General features: G+C 31.3%; 1 protein-coding gene across 1 annotated transcript; it reads left to right on the top strand.

Annotated features, from left to right (window-relative positions):
• The first annotated feature begins 1,721 nt into the window (after nt 1–1,721).
• Nucleotides 1,722–20,483, top strand: LOC148614648 (WD and tetratricopeptide repeats protein 1-like). The gene is made up of 14 exons (XM_088588898.1): nt 1,722–2,016; nt 4,698–4,781; nt 5,558–5,604; nt 6,180–6,291; nt 6,554–6,741; nt 7,456–7,680; nt 7,840–7,928; nt 8,373–8,573; nt 10,996–11,131; nt 12,151–12,333; nt 12,808–13,037; nt 13,253–13,424; nt 15,295–15,487; nt 16,890–20,483. Exons 1-14 carry the CDS (start codon nt 1,966–1,968, stop codon nt 17,076–17,078), a joined length of 2,100 nt encoding a protein of 699 aa, XP_088445024.1. The 5' UTR covers nt 1,722–1,965; the 3' UTR covers nt 17,079–20,483.
• The last annotated feature ends 248 nt before the right edge of the window (nt 20,484–20,731 follow it).

Genomic DNA, 20,731 nt, shown 5'->3' with positions numbered 1-20,731 from the left:
CTTTCAACTGAATACTGACTGAATATTTGAATAGTAAATTAATATATATTAAAAATAAATACATGTATGTACATTTTGTATATATTGACAACAGAAATCGGCACGTATACATAAAATATAAAGCGCATACAAAACGTTTCAATCTTGAGAAGAAGGATCGAGAAAGCATATAATTTTAAGCAAAGAAATAGGATGAGGTTGCAGTGCCGTAGCCAGAAATTTTGAAAGGGAAGTGCACTTGTATACAGTTTCATATTTCAAAGTGGGTGCACATCCAATTTTCTCTAGGAATTTTTGATATCTTAAGCAAAAGGAGGGTGCACATGCATCCATGGCATTCCTCTGGCTACGGCCATGATTTGTCACCCTGTGTTGTCGTATAGTGTACAAAGCGCACAGAAAAGAAAATTGTGAACAAATAAAAGAATACGGAAGCTGTCTAAGATGCTCAAATTCTTTTTGATAAACAGGAGCTCAATTTCATTTTTTTTTAAATTTTGTTTAAAATCGGGGCGTGTATAAATAAAGTGCCTTGGTCGATAGGGTAATCAATAGAGCCTAGATTAAAGCGAAAATCAAAAGAACGCAATCTGGAGACAAAGCCCAGACAGGTAAAATAGACGCACATAATAAAGAACATAAAATACCCAAAATAATACGTACAAAGAAACAAAAGTAATTGAGCAACTCGGGCTCCACTAAAAATTGGGGTATGGATCATGTGCCCGAAAGGGTAAGCGTTCTCTGGTATACTAGAAACACCACCGAGTTGCTCATAAAAAGTCAAGTCCGGGATAGACGAAAAGGAAAGGAAAACTATGACACGTTGTACAAATTGGTTCTTAGGGTGCGGATGGATACACCGTAACGATCCACAAGTTCGTGATAACGACAATAAAACTTTTATAGTGATGACTTCAGTGCGAGATCGGCTTTTAATTAGATTAGTAGCAACAGAAGCCCAATTGTAAGAAGTCTAGGGCGGTACAATTAAAAATATGCATAGTTACAGCAAGATCTGGCATAACGTATGAGTTGTGATATGAAAACTCCATTTGCAGGTGCTGAATTCGAATGGATCGAAATTGCGACAACGCTAAACGATGTTCCTTAAATCCTTTGAATCAGATCAGCTACAAAGTTAGCCTCATAAGGGTGTAGGAATGGGTCAGCGAGAAGAGGAGCACAATTTGTTCCCATTGGAATGCTGACCATTTGTTGAAAAACGCGTCCACCATACTGGAAAAAAATACTGTCGACAAAAAAAAATCCAACATCTTGAAAACATCTTCTTCGGTATATTTGAAAGATGATTTGGAATTAATTTGTTTTTTTTTTTTATATCACTTGCTTCTAGGTGTACCGTTTGTTTTTCTAGAGTACCAACGATGGACATGTTTTGTATAATGCTTTGAATTGGTAGTTGAACTGAGTATAGGGAATAGAAGTATAAAGATTGAAAAAATATAGCTTTTAATGCTACTGTATTCTAATAATAAATCTTGAATTGAGGATTTCCAGACGATCTTTCTAACTTTTCAGGCTCAGCATGTGTTAGGTAGGACTGAAGACCTTCTTTGACAGCTACTAAAAGTTTTAAAAGAGGTTTGGTGGTACATAATGCAGATCCAGCTATGTAGCGTTGTTTGTATGGATTCTTCTGGAATCGATGATTTTAAAAATTCGTTACTCTAAATAAAATCTATAATTTATATCAACAAGCACTTTACAGAACATCAACAAACTTGATTAAGATATTGACAAGTGGAATCAATACATACAAATAGACTAATATAAACAGTAAACCGTTCAGTATAAACTGATGTAGCAATGTTTATCAAGTATGGTTTAAGAAACTCTGATATCAACGATTGGCAAGAGGAAATGGACGATTGAAAAGCCGAAAATAGCAGACATTATTCCAGTCTCATTCATTTTCCTTTGCTGAACGTCTTGAGAAACGTTATGGCATTTCAACGAGGAGTCTTGAAAAGAAAGTTTGACAGGGAGATAAATGTAATAATATCGTGAAGTTGTTCAAGATTGTTACTTTCTTTATGCTTAGTAATTTTATGTTTATTGGTTCTGCTACCTCTATTCAAGGAGATAAATGTACAATGTATATTTCAAAGAAAAAATGGCATATACTGGGGTACCCCCATTCTGTTGGTCATAATAATATTCTTCCAATCAAGTTGCCGATTTGACCAGATGACGCTAATATTTTTCATAAAAATAAAATTCAGACATTCTACTTTCCACTTCTGTAAATTATGTTATGTGCATGTCTTTATTTAATTATTACACCAGTGACTGAAAATCAAAAGTCAATCATCCGCCATTATTGTTGTCGTACCCCAAATTCATGCATTTCCGGTTCAAAGATTAAACAAATATGGGGAGCCATATGGGATACAGTACATTTCCACTAAATAAATAGAAATGCTAGTATTGGATTTATTGAAAAAATATAGCACTGGACAAAAATAACTTTATAGAATCTATTTTTTAGTATATTTAAAGAGAAATATTTATATGTGAGAATTTAAAGACTTCATTATTTAAGGCAAATTATTTCAAAATGATGTTTATCTTATTTCAATTCCTATTCAAATAATCATTTGATTGAAGTTGATTAAGAATTTAAATCATTTAGAATATTTTAGATTACTTAAAATTGATATACTAGGTGATCTCAATCATTAGATTATTGAAACTTGCTAATTTTTAATTGATGAATATTTAAATATTCTTATATAAGTATTCCATATACCATTTTTGTGCAACTTACTTTTCATTTGAATTAATTCTAACTTAGAAAATTAAATCATTTATATATTGAACAACTTTAATGAACACTGCAACAACAACAAAAAAACTGTATGAAAAAAAAAAATTCAGTCTGTACTGCATTGAAGGCAGATTTCTAAGCATTTGGGTGATACTGTTTTTCTTAATTTTTTTTTTATATATCTGTAAATGAAAAAAATATCACAAATTAGCTTAAATTTGTTTATTGTGAAAATTTTCTAGTGTTAAATACTGCTTAACTATTAATTTCCATTGATTTTTTTAAGCAGAATGTTTTTAAGATGAGGGAAAATATGTTTGATATTTTAATTTGTCAAATCCTCAGAAAATGTTCATTTTTTGTTAATCTGGTTCCATAGTTACTTCGTATGACACATGATGTATTTTGGTCACATGATTGTTGTTTGGAAAGCTTTGTAAATGGCAGATGATAAATTGATATCGATTGATTGGTTTCAGGCGTATTTTCTACATTTTCATAAGGGATTAAATAATATGGCATACAGAGGTTTTTGAAATGTTGGAAATACTCAATGTTGAGCTTAAAACTTGAAAATTACCTGGAATACTGGCAATCTGATCTTTGTTGTTTTCATGAAACACGCCAGGTTCTGTATCGGCAACCTCTGACCTCTGACCTAAGCATGTGCAATCAGTTCCGTACAAAAAGGGATATTAATAATACATCAGAAAGAGGGTACAGCAGTATATGCACGTTTTAGTATAGTTTGTTTATCATGAATAACCAAATTATGCAAGGCATGTGCATTATCACAGGCTCTTGTCAGCTTTCACCCAACAATCTTCCATTCAGCTTTCATATTAAGAGCCTGTGGATTAAATTAGGAATAATTTTGAATTATGGAAAACCAAAAAGAAAATGAATTTTACAACTGAAACCTACAAGTACTAGATGTAAAATAAATTTCTATATAGACCACCTCTACTTTAATCTAGGCACACTCCATCTTTCTTAATATATATTGGTAAACAAACCTCATTAAATGCAGATAAAGATTTCAATAAAATGCCTTATATACACAAGTAAATACCTTACTATCAGAAAAAAAAATCTACTTCAAGTCAATAATAGGGAGCATGATGGAGAAGTTTGAATTTTTAAAACTAGTTTCTTAACCTCCCATTATAGGAGAGCATATAAAGGTTATCTTACATGTATTTCAATTAACATCGGTGAAGTATGAATCTTATACCTTGTTAGACAGACTAGTCCTCTCTAATGCATTTCTCTTCTATTATGAATACAGTGCATGGCTGAAATCTTTGAAGATCCTTCAAAACATGATCTGTTGCATAAATTTAATGATACTTCCAGGTATCTTGATGATATTTTGGCTGTAAATAATCCTTACTTCTAAAACTATATTCAAGATATCTACCCAAAAGAACTTGAGTTGATAAGGTAGTTCTCGTATACTTTTTCTTGATTTAGGTGTTAAAGAAGAAAATGGCAACCTTCATTCTAGAGCTTCTAACAAAAAACTGATTTAGATTTTTCTGTTGTTAATTTCTAGATGGTGATATTCCTGAAGCACCCTCCCATAGTATTAACATTTCACAAGTGGTCTTTTTTTGCTTGTATTTACAGTAAAGTGTCAGATTTTAATAAACATAATAAATTTCTCACAGAAAAGCTTTGCACCAGCGGTATCAATATCACAAACTCCTAAAAACATTTACTAAGTATATTCTCCATTACAAAACTTTGATGCAAAAATATGATTGCACTTGCAGATAAGAATACATGAAGCATTTCTTTAATATCCAGTTTTTTACAGAAATATATAATTTCAAACACATTCTTTCAAACAAAATCCAATGGGTTTATTGACTACCCTTTATATTTACTTCCATTTCTTTTGTAGAATGTCAGTAACTGTACTTTTGAAAGAAGTCTACAAGTAACCTCAGAACTGATTGATAGATTAGGACTAGAGAAGGAACTAGAGGTACCAATATCAGAATATCAAGCATTAAGGCGGAGTTTAATTATAAATAACTAACCCACTGGCAGGGTTTTTGTTTTTCTCCCAATCTAAGCCATTGAATAAAAATACATGTGACTTTTAAACGACCAGGTGGTGATTTAATTTCAGTGAGAGTTTCCCTGCCCTTGTACATTTTCAAGTTTTCTTAAGATTCTCCTTCAATCTTTTCTTAAATCGAATAATTTCTTCACACTCTATGGTAAAAATTAGGATTTTATGTTAAACCATTATTACTGAAGGAAAATCTTTATATCTTTGGATATTTCAGACTCCATCTTAATAGATTATATCTCTAGAACATATTTACAATATCATTGTTTCTTTTTAATTGTAACCCTGATTTGAAATTATGTGAGCAATGTTAGGTGTTGAATGCTTTCCGAGTGGAGTCCAAGTTGCTGATTTTTTCTTTAGTTTCTGTATGTACTTGTATTATTTTAGTTATAGGGTATATGTCTGTTTTCTTGGTCTAGTCTTTATTTTGGGGCCTTTTAAAGCTTTCTTTATGATATGGGTTTTGCCTATCATTGAAGACCATTCAGTGACCTGTTGTTGCTTGACATTTGGTGAATGACTATCTTATTGGCAATCATACCACATCTATTCTTATATTTGTTCATATACTAGTACTCAGTACTGATAATATTCAATATTTTTTTTATTGTCCATGTACATGTAACAGCTATAATTACATTGAATGGGAAACACAGTAACAATGATCTTTCTTTTATTTTTAGGGACACCATGGATGTGTTAATTGCTTGGAATGGAATGAAAAAGGAACGTAAGTAATATTATATAGAAGTTTAGATTTACTTCCATCTTTAAATTTAGTCAATATTTTGTTGCTTAATATTAAATGTGTCCATTACTAGTTAGCACTAATGTTATACATTTATAATACTTTAGAATATAAGATTGGGATACATTTTTATACTTGTCAAAGTTTATTAACCAGAATTTTATAGCTTTCGAGCAAAATAAAAAAGAAAGGATATAGTAAAATGTTACAAATGCACCAGTGTGTATGGTAACCTAAATACAAAATAGAAATTACTTTCAGAGATCACCAAAAGATCTTCAACAACTGTAAACACACCTTTAAGTAAGCTCTGAAAGGCCCAACACCAAAGTAATAAAATCCACTGTAACAGAATGATGACAATTTGTCAGAATCAAATTAAAAAGTACCGGTAATGTAATGACACAAAGTCACATTAATTAGTAAGGAATTTTACATGGTTTTTAATCTAGCTGCAAATGTTATAATTTAAGAATGCACCACTATGTATGACTTATTCATTTGTGATAGCTGAACTTGTATTGAGTTTTTTTATCAACTCTTTTCTGGATATCTAGATTATTGGCCAGTGGTTCAGATGATGTCCAGGTGATAATTTGGGATCCCTTCCACCACAAATGCTTGACAACCATCCCAACACGACATGAAGGCAACATTTTTTCTGTGAAGGTATATTGATAGTTCATAATGCTTTTAACCAATGACATATTGCAAAAAAACATGCAAATTAGTTTGGAAATATAACCTGAGTATTAAATTGAATTGGTCATTCATTGTTTAAGGTACATTTCTTTGATTTGTTTGGATCCACTACAAAAGTGCAAAAAAGACAATAAATATAAAGTTTTAATTACATATGTACATGTATGTTCTATTGGCAGAAACAGTGGAAAATGCTAATATTTTAACAGCTGGTTTTTTACTTTTCCAGTTTCTTCCAAATTCTAATGATTCCATAGTAGTGTCTGGTGCAGCTGACTGCAAAATACATGTCCATGATCTCAACCAAGGGGAGACAACTCATGACTTTGGCTGCCATAGTGGTAGAGTAAAGCGTCTGGCTGTAGCACCCAATGTACCATTTATGTTTTGGAGTGCCGCAGAAGATGGTGCAATTATGTAAGTATTACATCTAAATACAGCTTGTTCTCAGAATTGACTCACTACATCAAGGAGATAGTTTATTACCAGAAGTATCTTGTGTTGAGGCTGCCAATTACCGTACAAATTACACAGGACAGTAGCAGTCAGTTTTAATTCAATTAATTTTCTCCTTAATTTAATAGAAGATATATGTAGAATTACATTGCTTTTAAAAATAAAAGTGTTTACAATTTTTATTCTATGAATGCTATCTGTATTGCTGTTATATTTCTTTTAAAACACATGCATTCCAAATTTCAGTAATTTGCAGTTCTAATATATACATTTATTTGTACATCATAGGGCCAGAGAAAAAAAATTTGTCTGTTTAAGGTAACCTCAAACAGACATATTTTTTTCTTGACCTAACATGTGTTGATGGAAGTTTTCTAATCACAAACAATATGTCTGGTTACAGCATGTCTAATCACAAACAATATGTCTGGTTACAGCATGTCTGATCACAAACAATATGTCTGGTTACAGCATGTCTAATCACAAACAATATGTCTGGTTACAGCATGTCTAATCACAAACAATATGTCTGGTTACAGCATGTCTAAGAACTCGTTTTTAAAAGGTAAACTTATTACTAAAACTGGATACATTTAGAACAAGAAGGACCTCCCTTAAAATATCGTGAGATAGAATTCATTCCTGTAAAAACATGTTTTTTTTTTCATTTAATAGGCAACATGATCTCCGTACACCAGAGACCAGCAAAACCAATCCAAAGAATGTACTCATTAACCTAAATGCCCACATGGGAGGTAATGCTGAAGCTAAATGTCTCGCCATAAATCCTGTCCGTCCTGAGCAGATTGCTGTGGGAGCTAATGACCCTTATATAAGATTGTATGATCGTAGAGTGTTATCTTGTAAAGCCATGAAAATGCCTGAAGATTCCAATGGCAGGTTGGTCATCTATCTTATTGGTCTTAATTTCTGCACATATTAATAAAGGTTATAGCATGATTAATTTGTTTTTTTACATCTAGTAATACATGTAAGATAAGTTTCAATATCATATAATAGAATATCAGGTGAGAATAATGAAGCCATTGTGTTTTGCAGATCTCTGTGGGAGAGCCCATCACAGGTGATAAACTACTCACCAGAGGAATATGCCATGCCTCAAGATTCTGTACAGTATTTTATAGCTGGTAAGCCTCATTGTGGTCATTAATTTTGCATTCCTAATTTCCTTTGTTTACAATAATCCCAGATTTGTTTAATCATACCACAAATTCATTTTAATACTTTTTCCGTAGCCTAGCTAATTAAGTCAATCAAAATAACTCTTGTTTTGTAAGAGACATTGTAAGTAGCACACTTTAAAACTTTTAACACTTACATGAATGTAAAAGTTACAATCATCCTGCTATACATATGTTGGATAAACTTCAATAGTGAAACCTAGCTCATCTGATTTTGAAATATTACTTAAAAAAATCATACAGCTACATGTATTAGGTCTACACATATGAAATATTCATACATGTAGAAGCTGGTGTCATTGTAAGATAACGAGGTTAAACATACTTTTTGATATATTTTGTGATGTAAAAATGAGGTTGTTATCCCTTGTTACTCTCATTTCTAAATAGGTCACTTGCCACAAAAACAGAAGGATTATAAGAAAAGATATAGAACATTGGCCTCAACTTACCTTACATTTAGTCCAGATGGGACCGAGTTATTGGTCAATCTTGGTGGCGAACAGATTTATTTATTTGATGTCAATCGACGGCGGAAAGCAGAGAAGTTTGACATTTCCATGGTTCTGTCTCAGAATGGTGTTGTTAAAGGTAAGGTGATATATGCAAGGAATATTTTTGGATTGACATATTTACTGGTGGTGTTGTTGTCTGTTTGACATATTCACCAGTGGGGATTTATTTTTCACATATTCATCAGATCCATTCTTGTTATACCTATGACAGTTTATCAAATGATCTCATTTAATCAAAGGAAGATTGTCTCTGTCCTAATATTATATTATTTAATATTTTTTTAATGAGATGAGCATGAGAAACTCCCCCCAAGTTGAAAAAATATTTGATAATCTGTTTATAGCTGTTTTGGTGAAGTGTAAGGTATTAGTGGTCTTTTTTTTCCTGATGTGAATATGTAAGTTTTATAAGCGCTGCAAAGTTTCTTTTCGGGACTATTTTTCGGCAACGTGCCACGTGACGTCACATATGTTATGCAGCTGTGATACACATCATTTGAAAAAAAAATTGGTTAACTATGACGCTCACATTTAAAATTTGTGGAATAATTTAGGGATTTATTCATTCTTATCGGGTGAGTTACTGTATTTAATCATTTTCCATTATAGAATAGAAAATAATGCCACAAATTAGCTATTATTTCATACACAGTAAACAAACAGACGGTTATTTAGATCGTCAAATATTCCTACACTGTTGCTTGTATGTCACGCAAGGACATAGAAACTAGTGACAATTTTCATTCTCACTCAACTGGCGTGAGATTGAAAATTATCGTGTAGCAAGATCAAACAGATTTTAAACAAAATAGCAATAAACATTATTATAGTATGTGCTGTAAACTGTAAATTGATTTTGATGAATCTGTTGCTACACATTTGTTCTGTACTACCTGTAGGTGGTGTACAAATGACCCTTTCTGAATTTTAAAGTTAATGTTAACATATTTTTTAAGTGTCAGTCTTTGTAAGAATCAGGCAGTGGGTGAAACATTGTATGAAATAGACCCTCATTTTGATACAGTAGATTCCGCTTAATTGCATAGCCTATTTGCCAGTAAAAATTATGCAAATAACCGGGCTATTCTTATAACCGAAATTACGATTTTACCGGAAGTGAGAGTTCAGGTAAGACGACGATACTGTGGATCAACCAGGGATATCACTGTTCAACATTTCTGATCTGGTATTTAATTGTTATAGACCTTCTCATTGTATTGTTCTTTTATCAATAAATAATAATATATATTGTGTTTGTCTTGTTTATTGACCTTCTTTACGCTGTGTGTATTTATAAGTAAAACCACGTGTTTCTCATCTATAAATAGTCAAGTAATTTCCTGACCTTTCTACGAAAGCAAATCCCATATTTCATATTTCAGGCAGGATTCAGTGTAATAATCATCAATGTTTGCAGTTTTTGGGCTTTTGAAATGGTCTGTGTGTTTTTATTCCTCTGTTCATTGTACACTGATAGTTGTGTATTATACGCGTCATTGACCTCGATATATTCCTATGAAGAGTGGATAGTATGGGGCACCTTAGGGTAGTTGAATTTCATTAGACATTGTACTGAATGAATGACTTTTAATTTTCGTATGATATTTATGCCTAGTAACCCAAGCTCACTCAAAACTGTTCAGCTCATTAAAGAAAATTAAATCTACATTGATAATCATTTGTAGTCGGAAGAATTTAAATAGGGACAAAAAATACCCCAAGCCGAACCTCAAGCTGCATCATAAGGTGATGTTCGGCATGTCGTCAGAAGTCATTGTTCACCTAGGTGCTTGTTTATTTTATTGTAATTAGAAATCATTTATATTGTCTTTTATGTCCATGATTTTTTAATCCATTATTAACACCTCCTGATTGATGATAATCTAGTTTTTACAACAATAAATATGATTGACATATTTATGACCCGAAGCCGAAGGCTTAAAATAGAATTTGGGAAAACCTGTCTTTACCTGCACGAGGCAAAATTCTCAATGCAATAAACCGAAATGCACCTCCAAGGCCTATGCAAATAAGCGATTTTTTTCCCTAATAGAATAATAGGAAATGGTTTTGTGCAGGAGAAAATTATGCTAATAACCGAAATATGCAATTAAGCGATATGCGATTAAGTGGAGTCGACTGTAGTGTCATTTGACTATTTGCTACATCAGAATCAAGGAAAACAGACAAGATTTTCCATATCATTTTGGTGCATTGAGTTACAATTTCATTGAAATGCACTGAAAATGAACATCTCAAGAGGATATAACTCTGTCAAAAAACCTCATGTTTCTAACATTCTAATGAAAAACTTCTGAGCAAAGCCAGTGATACAGAGATCAAACAATGGTCTATTCAAAAAGAGAAAGTTTCCTTGATTGATATTACATTTTCAGATCTGTGGGGTTTTGACATGCATGTTTCTGATTGTTCCCATTTTGCCTGATTCTTACAAACACTTACACTTAATTGATTGAAACGTTGGTAATGTATTGTAGAAGCTGCATGTACAAATGGATACAGTGTTCATAAAAATGGGACAACAAATGGAGTTGCCAATGGTGTCCAGGCGGCAGCAGCTGCTGTAATGAAAGCTGAGCTGGAGGTTGAAGCTAAACACAGATCTGTTAAAAGGTCAATATTAAGCTTGAAAGAAAAGTTTGTTTGTTTGTTTGTTGGGGTTTAACGTCCGAGCAGCAATATTTCAGCTATATTCAGACAATGAACATGAAATGGATGATAAAATGAACATGAAATGAAAAAAAAGGATGGGTCACAAGGATAATAGGGTCGACAAATTTTGATTGCCACTGGAAAAAGGGGGATGGGTAAGGTCGGGTAATTTAGTTGGAAAAAGGGAAAAATCTCTTAGAAAAAATGAAACTAAAATGAATGAAAATAGATAAACAGCTTTGACAAGAAAAAGGAATGAAAAACATATGCATCTAGAAATACTGTAAATTTATAAATTGTTAAGATTTTATTTATCATTGCAAACTATGTAACTCATTAAAGATCACAATAATTAAAATTGGCATTATAGAACTTAAATATGACTCTTAAAGGATTTTTTTCACCAAATTGCCAAAATTTTAATTACTCTGTTTTTACTAAAATGACAAAGTCTCAATATTTAATGCATGTAAATAATTTCTAAATTTATAGCAGTTGAAAATAGTTAAAAATTTAGTGTGGACAGCATAAGACCTTTTTTTTTCTTCATTCAAACGAATAAAAAATTAGAAGTGCAGTATATAGATATTCAGCAAATACATCTCTATACATCGTTTTAGTCCTGTATAATGTTAAATATTATGCAAATTATTCTGAATCTAAGTTCTTGTCTTTGAATCAGGATAATATGGGAATGTTTGTGGTATTATATAGGGACAATTCAATATTTTAATTCAGCTGTCAATATCACCAAAAGTTTCCAGTGTAAAATCTTTTAACATTGTTGGATGTACTCCAATTACTCTTTCAGAACTTACAATCAATTTTACACTTTTTGTGAAATCCAACACTGGTTTCTTTTTAAGAGTAATAATTTTTTCGTATGCATCAGAATAACCTGTTACATGTATATGCATTTTACATGTATTAACAAGTGTGAAAATGACATGTACCCATACATGTATTTTGTTTTATTTCAGACATAGATCAGATGTAAAAGGTCTGCCTCAGGCCATAGAAGGTATTAAGAAGAAAGCCAACAGTTATTTTGAGAAAGAACATTATACTAAGGCTATTTATTTGTATAACCAAGCCATAGCCAGAGCTCCAAATTCCTCAGTGTTATATGGAAATAGAGCTGCTGCGTACATGAAAAGAAAATGGTAAGTATTTAGACTACATCAGTGGGGATGATCTATTGGCTTTTGTGGTGTGGTAAGTTATGTAAAAAAATGATTGATAAAAAATCATATTTATGCCATTATCAATTCTAAAATGTAACTTGATTGCAACATATCTAATATTAGGACTGCAAAGATAGATGTACCCAACAAGTTTGATTTATAATGCAATATTTTTTTTCTTTTTGAATTTTCAGTATGTAGCATAATAATAGTGCATAGTACTTGTTTTGTACAATAATGCTTAAATTTCCATACAAAAAATTTGTAACATTGGCAGATGTACAGATAACTTACATGTATTATACATTCATTATTGTTGCTTAATTTTGACACTACAATAGAGTAACATTGAATGGCTAAGAAATGATTGTAGAACAAAAGTAAAGATCATGATGCATTGATACCATAGTGACTAACCCCTTCAAACTTAAATATCATTTAATCAATATTCAGGGATGGAGATTTATATTCAGCATTAAGAGACTGTCACAGTGCTTTACATCTCGACCCAAACCATTTGAAAGCTCATTTCCGATTGGCCAGATGTCTGTATGAGTTGTCATGGCCACAGGAAGCATATGACTGTTTACAACAATTTAAAAGTAAATTCCCTGACTATGCAAAGAGCAATGCCTGTGAAGCACTAGACAAGGACATCAAAGCTGCCATATACTCCAAAACAGGTTAGTTTAACAAGAAAGAACATTCATGCTGTAAAAACTGATTTATTATGTTCCTTTCTCTGGGATTTTATAATGCAAAGTCAGAAATATTTTATAACATTTGATCTCTATTTTTTCAAGTATGCTACCATTGATTTTTCAATCAAGAGTTGAGACTTTGAGCACAATAATTGTTAATAGAATTTTGTTGTTGATATGTTTTGTGTATATCACAGATGACAAAGACACTGAGATGTCAGTAGATCCTCAGTCTCCCCTGAGGAGAAAGTCATTCCCGATCTCAGACCAGGAGACTGTATGGAGAGATTTAGCTTGTGACCATGAGTCCAGGTTTTGTGGGCATTGCAATACAACTACTGATATCAAAGAAGCAAACTTTTTTGGAAGGTAGAGTATGATATTTTATTGAATAAGTCAAACAAAAACAAAAAAGAATGGTATTTTAATTCTTTAATCTACAGTATTGATTTACTCTTCTCTTGATGTGTAAAAAAAGGGAAACTTTAAATTATCAATAGGAGTCTAAAGATTTTATTTTGTCTTGTTAGGAACAGTTTAGTACTTTATTTTGGGTGTATGGAAGAGATCAGTTTTGTATTTTTTTTTTTTAAATGGAGTATCTGTCATTTTAAAGACCAATTTTTATACCCTGCTACACAGAATGGTGGGATACTTTGTGATAAGTTGCGTGTCTGTCTGTTCATCCCCCATAAATCCTATGATATTGTAGTTTTCTAGTTAAGTCATTTTGAACCTATTGCCATCCCCCTTTTTTCAACGTAATGTGACAGGGTATCACTTTATTTTCCATGAATGCCCTATTTTTCAACACTGAATATTTCTAATATCAACAACAAACAGTCATGTTTAAAATCTCAATTTTTCAGTATTGTGCTCCAACTTTCTATCCAATACTCTTTCAGAATTTGAGAGGAATTTATTGAATTTCAAATTATAAATTCAAAATGAATGAATTCTGTATTTTGGAAGAAAATAACTGAAACAGCTGCATTTTGAAGTCTTACACAAAATATTAGCCTATTTTAACTCCATTATAAAATATCATTTAATTTTAGCAATGAAACCATTTGTTAACTGTTTACTTAGTTATCATGCATTAGAATTAAGCGATACATTTAAGTAAATGGTCATAAATTATTAATTTTGTTAAAAAAATAGCTTTATTTGTTGAATGGAAAATGATTTTAGTAAAAGATACATAATGGAGTGGGTTTGGCAAAAACAAAAGTTATCTTTTCTTTTTTTCTTACTAGTAGAAGAAAGATTACATGAAACAATATTGAATATCAACTAAATTAAGCTTTCTTTCCAACCAAAGGGTTATCTTTCAACTCTTATATCACTTGCCACCTGATTTGTAAGGTGACTGCTACTTAAAGGAGAAGACTGTTACTGTGTAAATCTTAAATATTAAAATTAATCTGTTTAATGTTCATGAAAATTAAATTCAAGAAAAAATAATTTCCTTTTTCAACTAATTAATCATTATTTACAATTAGGAAATTTGAATTTCCCGCTTCTATGGGTACCACCATGTTTGTTTGAGCTGTGATGTCACGAAGTCGGTTTGTAAAGTGAAAGTAAATAGGTAATTAGTACGATGTCAGGAGAAAGCACAAATTTTAGACTTTTCCCCTATAATTTCAACCCAAAATATACAGAAGAAGAGATTGAGGCACAATGTGTATTTGGTCAGACAACAATGACGAACAGCGGAATTTGCAGCTAGAATACTAGTATGCCGGAGGAAAATCTAATGGCTACTTTTGAAGAGTGTTTGGTCAAAAAAGTTTTTAAATATTTCTCTTATATCATTTATTCAGTCATAAGCTTGACAAGACAGCATGTTTTTGTGATTAGACAAACAGGATTGTAGGAATATTCACAGAATATTCTTTGTTTACATATAAAATATGCAGTACTTGTACCAATACCAAACCGACTGAGTGACATCACAAGCTAATCGGAAGCTATCGGTAAAAATCAATAAAGTCTGCTTATGATATCCTCCAGATAGAAGAGTTCTGCAAGATGGCCATCCACATATATTTAAAAGATTTCGAATTTTGCATAGGCTTGTGCGCTTACAAAAGTGCATTTTGCATTAAAGGTTATTTATTTTTGTTTATATAGGTATGATTTTTCATAAGAGTCTGACTTAATGCAAAGATGGTATTTCCCTTTCAAACCTACATGTGAAATGTATTAAGGTCCTGATGTACTGTTATCTTTACAGTAATGGCCAGTACATAGTTGCTGGTTCTGACGATGGTTCATTCTTTATCTGGGAGAAATCTACAACCAATATTGTACGGGTGTTAAAGGGAGATGACTCTATAGTGAACTGTTTACAGCCACATCCCAGTCATTGTTTGTTAGCTACCAGTGGAATAGATCCTGTTGTCAGATTATGGAGTCCATTAGCTGAGGTTTGTGAAAAATAATACATTTGTTCTTTATTCATCTTTATGAAGAAAATGACTGAATCAATTTTTTAATTAATTTTTATACGTCCATCAAAGACGGGATGTATTATGGTATACTGTTGTCCGTCCATCCGTCCGTCATCCACAATTTGGACAATAACTCAAACTTTAATGAAACTTTGGTGAATTGTTCATATCTATTGAAATAAGTTCCTTTTCGATTTTTATAAATTTCAGATTTTTTGTTTCCGTGTTATGAATTTTTATACTTAAAAAAGGGAGATTTTCAAGTTTTTGCACAATTACTCAAAAACACTTTCACTAACTTTTATGAAACTTTAGTGAATTGTTCATATCTATTGAAGTAAGCTCCCTTCTGATTTGTATAAATGTGAAATTTTACGTTTCCGTGTTATGAAGTATTACTCTTAAAAAAAAGCCAGAAACGGCCAAGGAAATTTTATTCCTTCAAAAATCATTAAAAGCATAACCAATTGTTATGATGACCCAATAGTAAATATAAAAGGTACGTGGTAACCTTGTCAGGAAAGTGTGTTTTAAACAAGATAGAAATGTATGGGTGAAAAATCAAGACAACAAACTTAGTCGAACTTGAGATAGCCTTGATAGTGCTAAATTTTTTGTACATTTTTTATTTACTTTTTTTTGGGGGGGGGAGGGTATTTGACAGGGCTCACAGTATTTCTAGTTGATTGTGCAGTTTTAAACGGCCAGAGTTTTGAACTGAAGAAGTTGAAAATTCCTAAATTGAAATATTAACAAAACAGTTTACAAAAAATGAAAAAAATAACAAAATCAAAGGAGCTATTTCTTCCCCAGCAAAAAAAAACCCAGTAAATATAAATTCCCTCAATGTGCTTATTCAGATGCTCTCAGATGTTCAGTTCCCAAGAAGACACATCGTATAAACCAAATAAAATTGTGAATAATGCTTATTTAAGTAGTTTGGAGTTAAATTTTGGCAGTTCAAATCTGCGAAGCTAAACAACAAAGTTCAAGAAATTGAAGTTCCAATTTTTCAGGCTTGATTGTTAGAAATCGCTTATTTCGTATGTGGCTTTGTTAGATCTAGGATATTTTATATATGCTTTCAGAAGGTTCTTTAATTTGTAGATATTAAGAACACTGTGTCTGCATTTAAAAACTTTCAGAGTTCAAATCCATGGGCAAGTGACGGGTCACTAATTTGTTTTCATTCTATTTTCTTTGATGACTTCAGAACATTCTTAAACTTCAATCAGTACTATCTGTTTCATGCATATGCTCCACATTAACTATCAAATATTGAATAACAGTGACCATGTGTGACTGACAGGCAAGGCACATGATAAGATCTTATTCTAGTTACTTTTGTAACAATATTATTTATTAATTTTTTTAACAGGATGGTTCCAAGAATGAGAGAGAAATCGATAACTCAGATGATGCAGCATTAGCCAATCAAAAACGTATGAATGCGGACCCATTAGAGGTCATGTTGATGAACATGGGTTATAGAATTACAGGGGTGTTTGATGTGGACGAGGAGGAGGAACAACGAGGCGATCAAGGGGTGCAGTGTCGGCCAAGTTAAAATTGTTAAATGTAGACTATTTTTAATTTATAATTGTTAAATATGAAGTTTTGAATTTTGTTTATGGTACTACTGATAATGTGTTAAATTTTGGTAAAAAATATTTGTTATCATTTTCTTATAAGATGACTTGAGAAAACATTGTTTGCTCTTCCTTTGTGTGATTTTTGTAGAGTAAATGCAATTTTTATTTTGTGATATCATTGAAAACCCTTTTTCAATAATAGCAATGAATTCAAAAAGTTTATTGGTTATTGCAAATAGAAGCTTGAAACTTCAATTTAAACCTAGTTTTTCTAAGTTTATAATGTCTCCAATGGTGAAGATTGTACACATTCAATTTTTCCAGTGTGATTACATGGATTTTTAAGCAACAAATGTCTTTGACTTTTTTGTTTTTGCTATTTTTGCCAATAGATGTATGCATGTGTGCAAAATATTTTTTTATGTATTTGCTGAACACTACACAAAAATATAGTCCAATTGTAATTCGCTTTGTTTCATTCAATACTTCTTTTATAACCATTAAATATGTTTCTGGCAATTATTCAGCTGAATGATATTCTATTATCTCTGCAAATAAAATTAAGATCTCCATCTGTTTTTAAATCAACAGAAAATTTGAGAAACTCCTTTTTCATCTTGAAAGATGGTAACGAAATAAATATACATTTAGGGAATTTAGTTAATTTAGTTCTTGCAGTAATGTGTAAAGAAACATTGAATGTGTTGAACATGTTCCATTAAACATACTTATCAGTCAAAATCTTCATCCTTTCATCAAAAACAGGAAGGGAAGAGTAGTGACTTAACCATGTATAATTGACGGGAAAATTCAAATTGATAAAAAGTGTCTAGGTATGAAAAATCTTATGTTCATTAAGGAAATTATCTTCTTAAGCTGAAATTGGTTTTTTGAGAGAATAATTATTGTGTGGGATAAATACCCTTTTAAAATAGTTTTCAATGTAAATGCAAGTTAACTTTTGGACAGGTTTACACATTTGTGAAAAAGGTGAAGTGGATACAAAATTTGTGATTGTGTATGAAGATTGATGCTGTTTAAATATTAATTACATTTTATAGTTTAGATATCAGTAGTAAGGATTGACATTCTGTTTACACATATTTGGAAAAAAACTGTTCTCAGTGCATGGGAAATGATAATGTGTAATTTTAGTTTCATTTTACATTATGTAATCTTTGAAATTTTGTTCATGCTGCAGTTTTCATAAGAATCAAAAACCTCCAGTGCTAACAGCACTTTGATTGAGTTATTGTAGTATGTTTCTTTTAGATTGAAAGCAAAAAAATTGACATGGTTTATTACTGGTGTCAAACTGATTAAAGGAAAGTATAGTAAAAACCAAAAAGTTCTTAATTAAAAATAGTGATGAGCATTTGCCATTTTAAATATTCATGATGAAATATTTCTAGGTGAGGGTAGTGCCACATACAAAGGGGAGGTAATACATCATAAAAATCAACAGTTTCATAGAAAAGTGATTACTTTTGATCTTGTATGTATTGACTTTTATCATTTTATCATTCCATAAGTTTCTGAACAATCACAAAAGTATAACATTTAACTTTCAAATGACAGAAAAAAGCCAAATTGCTGGCCGTTTTTAAATTCCATTTCTCAGGGCCATTTCAAGGGGTTCTTGACTCTAATTTCTTGTATTTTACGTAATGGCATTTTAATCTTTCAATAACCTTTACAATTTATATGGGTACATTTATATATATTATTTTCCATGTATTGGGGGCCTTTTTTAAACCTTGATCAGCAAAAGGGATCACCTTGTTTGTCAGCTCCTCCTTAACTATTGAATGATTATGATTTACTTTTAATTGACAGTTAGGCATAATATGTTTATGTAGGTGAAGCAAGAACATTTTTGTCAAATGTCTGCAAAGGGAGATAATTCAACTTGAGGTTTTTGACATGGTTTTTATAATTATATTGGTAGAAATGTGTATCACTCAAATTTAAAGTGTAATTGATCATTTCAGATAATGTTTTCATCTTTCTAAAATGAGGCAACAATACATCATGAGTAATCAAAGATAAGGACAGGCAACATGTGACTACTATGATATCAAATGTTACTTTTTTTTTTAATTCAAAGTATGCTGACCCATATAATAAAAATGTATGAATTCCCTCTTTCTGAGTTTGGTAAATCTGTGTACAATGTTTAAATGAAAGGGTGATTTTGGAATAGAACACATTCATTTCAGTACAACTATTGTTTTTATTTTTTTATTTTTACCCAAAAACAGATTCAGGGTTTGCACATTACTGGTAAATAATTGTGTTTTGTGTCAATATAGAATCAATCCTTCATGGACTATTTATTGTCTTCATCATCAACAAAATTATTTTGCTTCAATTTAATTCATTATCAGTAAATATTTTGTGATACTTTTTGTTATCAACCAGATTATGTTAATGATTTTAAAATGTATGACAGTAATAAGACTTCGTAACTTTTGTTTATGGAGAACTGATAAATAATATATCCTTTTTGTCTAGCATAATGATTAACAGTTACTGTCTGTATTTTTTCACCTGTTCAGTCAATTGTTCAAAATATGTCTTGAATAAGGAAGGAACAACCATTTGGTACATGATTGATAGTAGCCCTCCCCCCCATAAAATAAAATGATTGATCCTTTAATGGATCTCATCACCAATGGATTTTTATTAAAAGGGTTGAAGTTGACAAGAAATTAACCATTCTCACTGGTAGCTAAGTTGTTCTCAATTTTCTAAGAAAAATAGTATAATAAATTATTTGCAGAAAATCTTAGGACAGTGGTGACCTGATAATGTATTAGCAGGTATATAGTGCAGAATTTCAAAGATCTTTTTCATATTTCGGTTTGAGTTCGTATTGATCATGAATGCTGCCTTGTGCAAAATCAAGTTTCTATGTTTTTGTTTCAAATTTTCACAAATATTTTATTTTGTAAAAAAAACAAGAATTGATGTAAAGCAACTTATAATGTATATACTGGTAGTTATCAAAACATATTGCTCAAATGATTTCCAAAGTATACATACACCAGTACTTGTAAGATAGTGGTATGATTTTTTTTTCAGCACCAGCTTAAACATGTATTATCCACTGTTGCCTAATTCAGTGGTGAAATCTAGGAGTAATCCAATTGAAGAAATAGTGCCAAATTTGTCAAATCATTAAAGAAAAGCAATTGGCTTAATAATTTATAAAAAAAAAAATGCCAAAATAAATGCTTTTTTTAACATATTCCTCCTGAAGCTTTACATAATTTCATTCTTTCTTTAAAGTTCAGACTGTTCATATTATTGTTTATTTGTTTGCAGAATAATTTGTACAAAAGCTTTGTTTAAGCTATAAAATAAAGTGATAGCAAGTACTTGTCTATTATGGTATCAGCCCAGGTTCAGCCTTATTTTACTATGGTAATTTTTTTTGCTTCTATAGGTGGCCATATTATAGTTAGCCTGGTGATTGTTTTCTTCTGGCTACTGGTAACAATTTTGTTTGGTGGATGTTTTTGGTGGACTGCAAATAAATTGTGGTCATATAATGGTATAACACTATTGTCTATGTCATCAGTGTCATTGTTTTCTACAGACAGTTGGTTTTTGGTTGCTGCAAATA

Source organism: Perna viridis, chromosome 6 (genome assembly GCF_037379345.1).
Source record: "Perna viridis isolate PV_CMFRI_1.1 ecotype Kerala chromosome 6, ASM3737934v1, whole genome shotgun sequence".
NCBI lineage: Eukaryota > Metazoa > Mollusca > Bivalvia > Mytilida > Mytilidae > Perna > Perna viridis.
Note: the sequence above shows the minus strand (reverse complement) of the source record. Positions and strands in the feature narration are given on the sequence as shown.

Excerpts from the sequence above, each read along its gene's own strand:
- LOC148614648 (XM_088588898.1), top strand. The coding sequence starts at position 1,966 with ATGGCATTTCAACGAGGAGTCTTGAAAAGAAAGTTTGACAGGGAGATA. Across the intron at positions 7,681-7,839 it reads CCTGAAGATTCCAATGGCAG|ATCTCTGTGGGAGAGCCCAT; the intron begins GTTGGTCATCTA and ends TGTGTTTTGCAG. Across the intron at positions 13,038-13,252 it reads TGCCATATACTCCAAAACAG|ATGACAAAGACACTGAGATG; the intron begins GTTAGTTTAACA and ends TGTATATCACAG.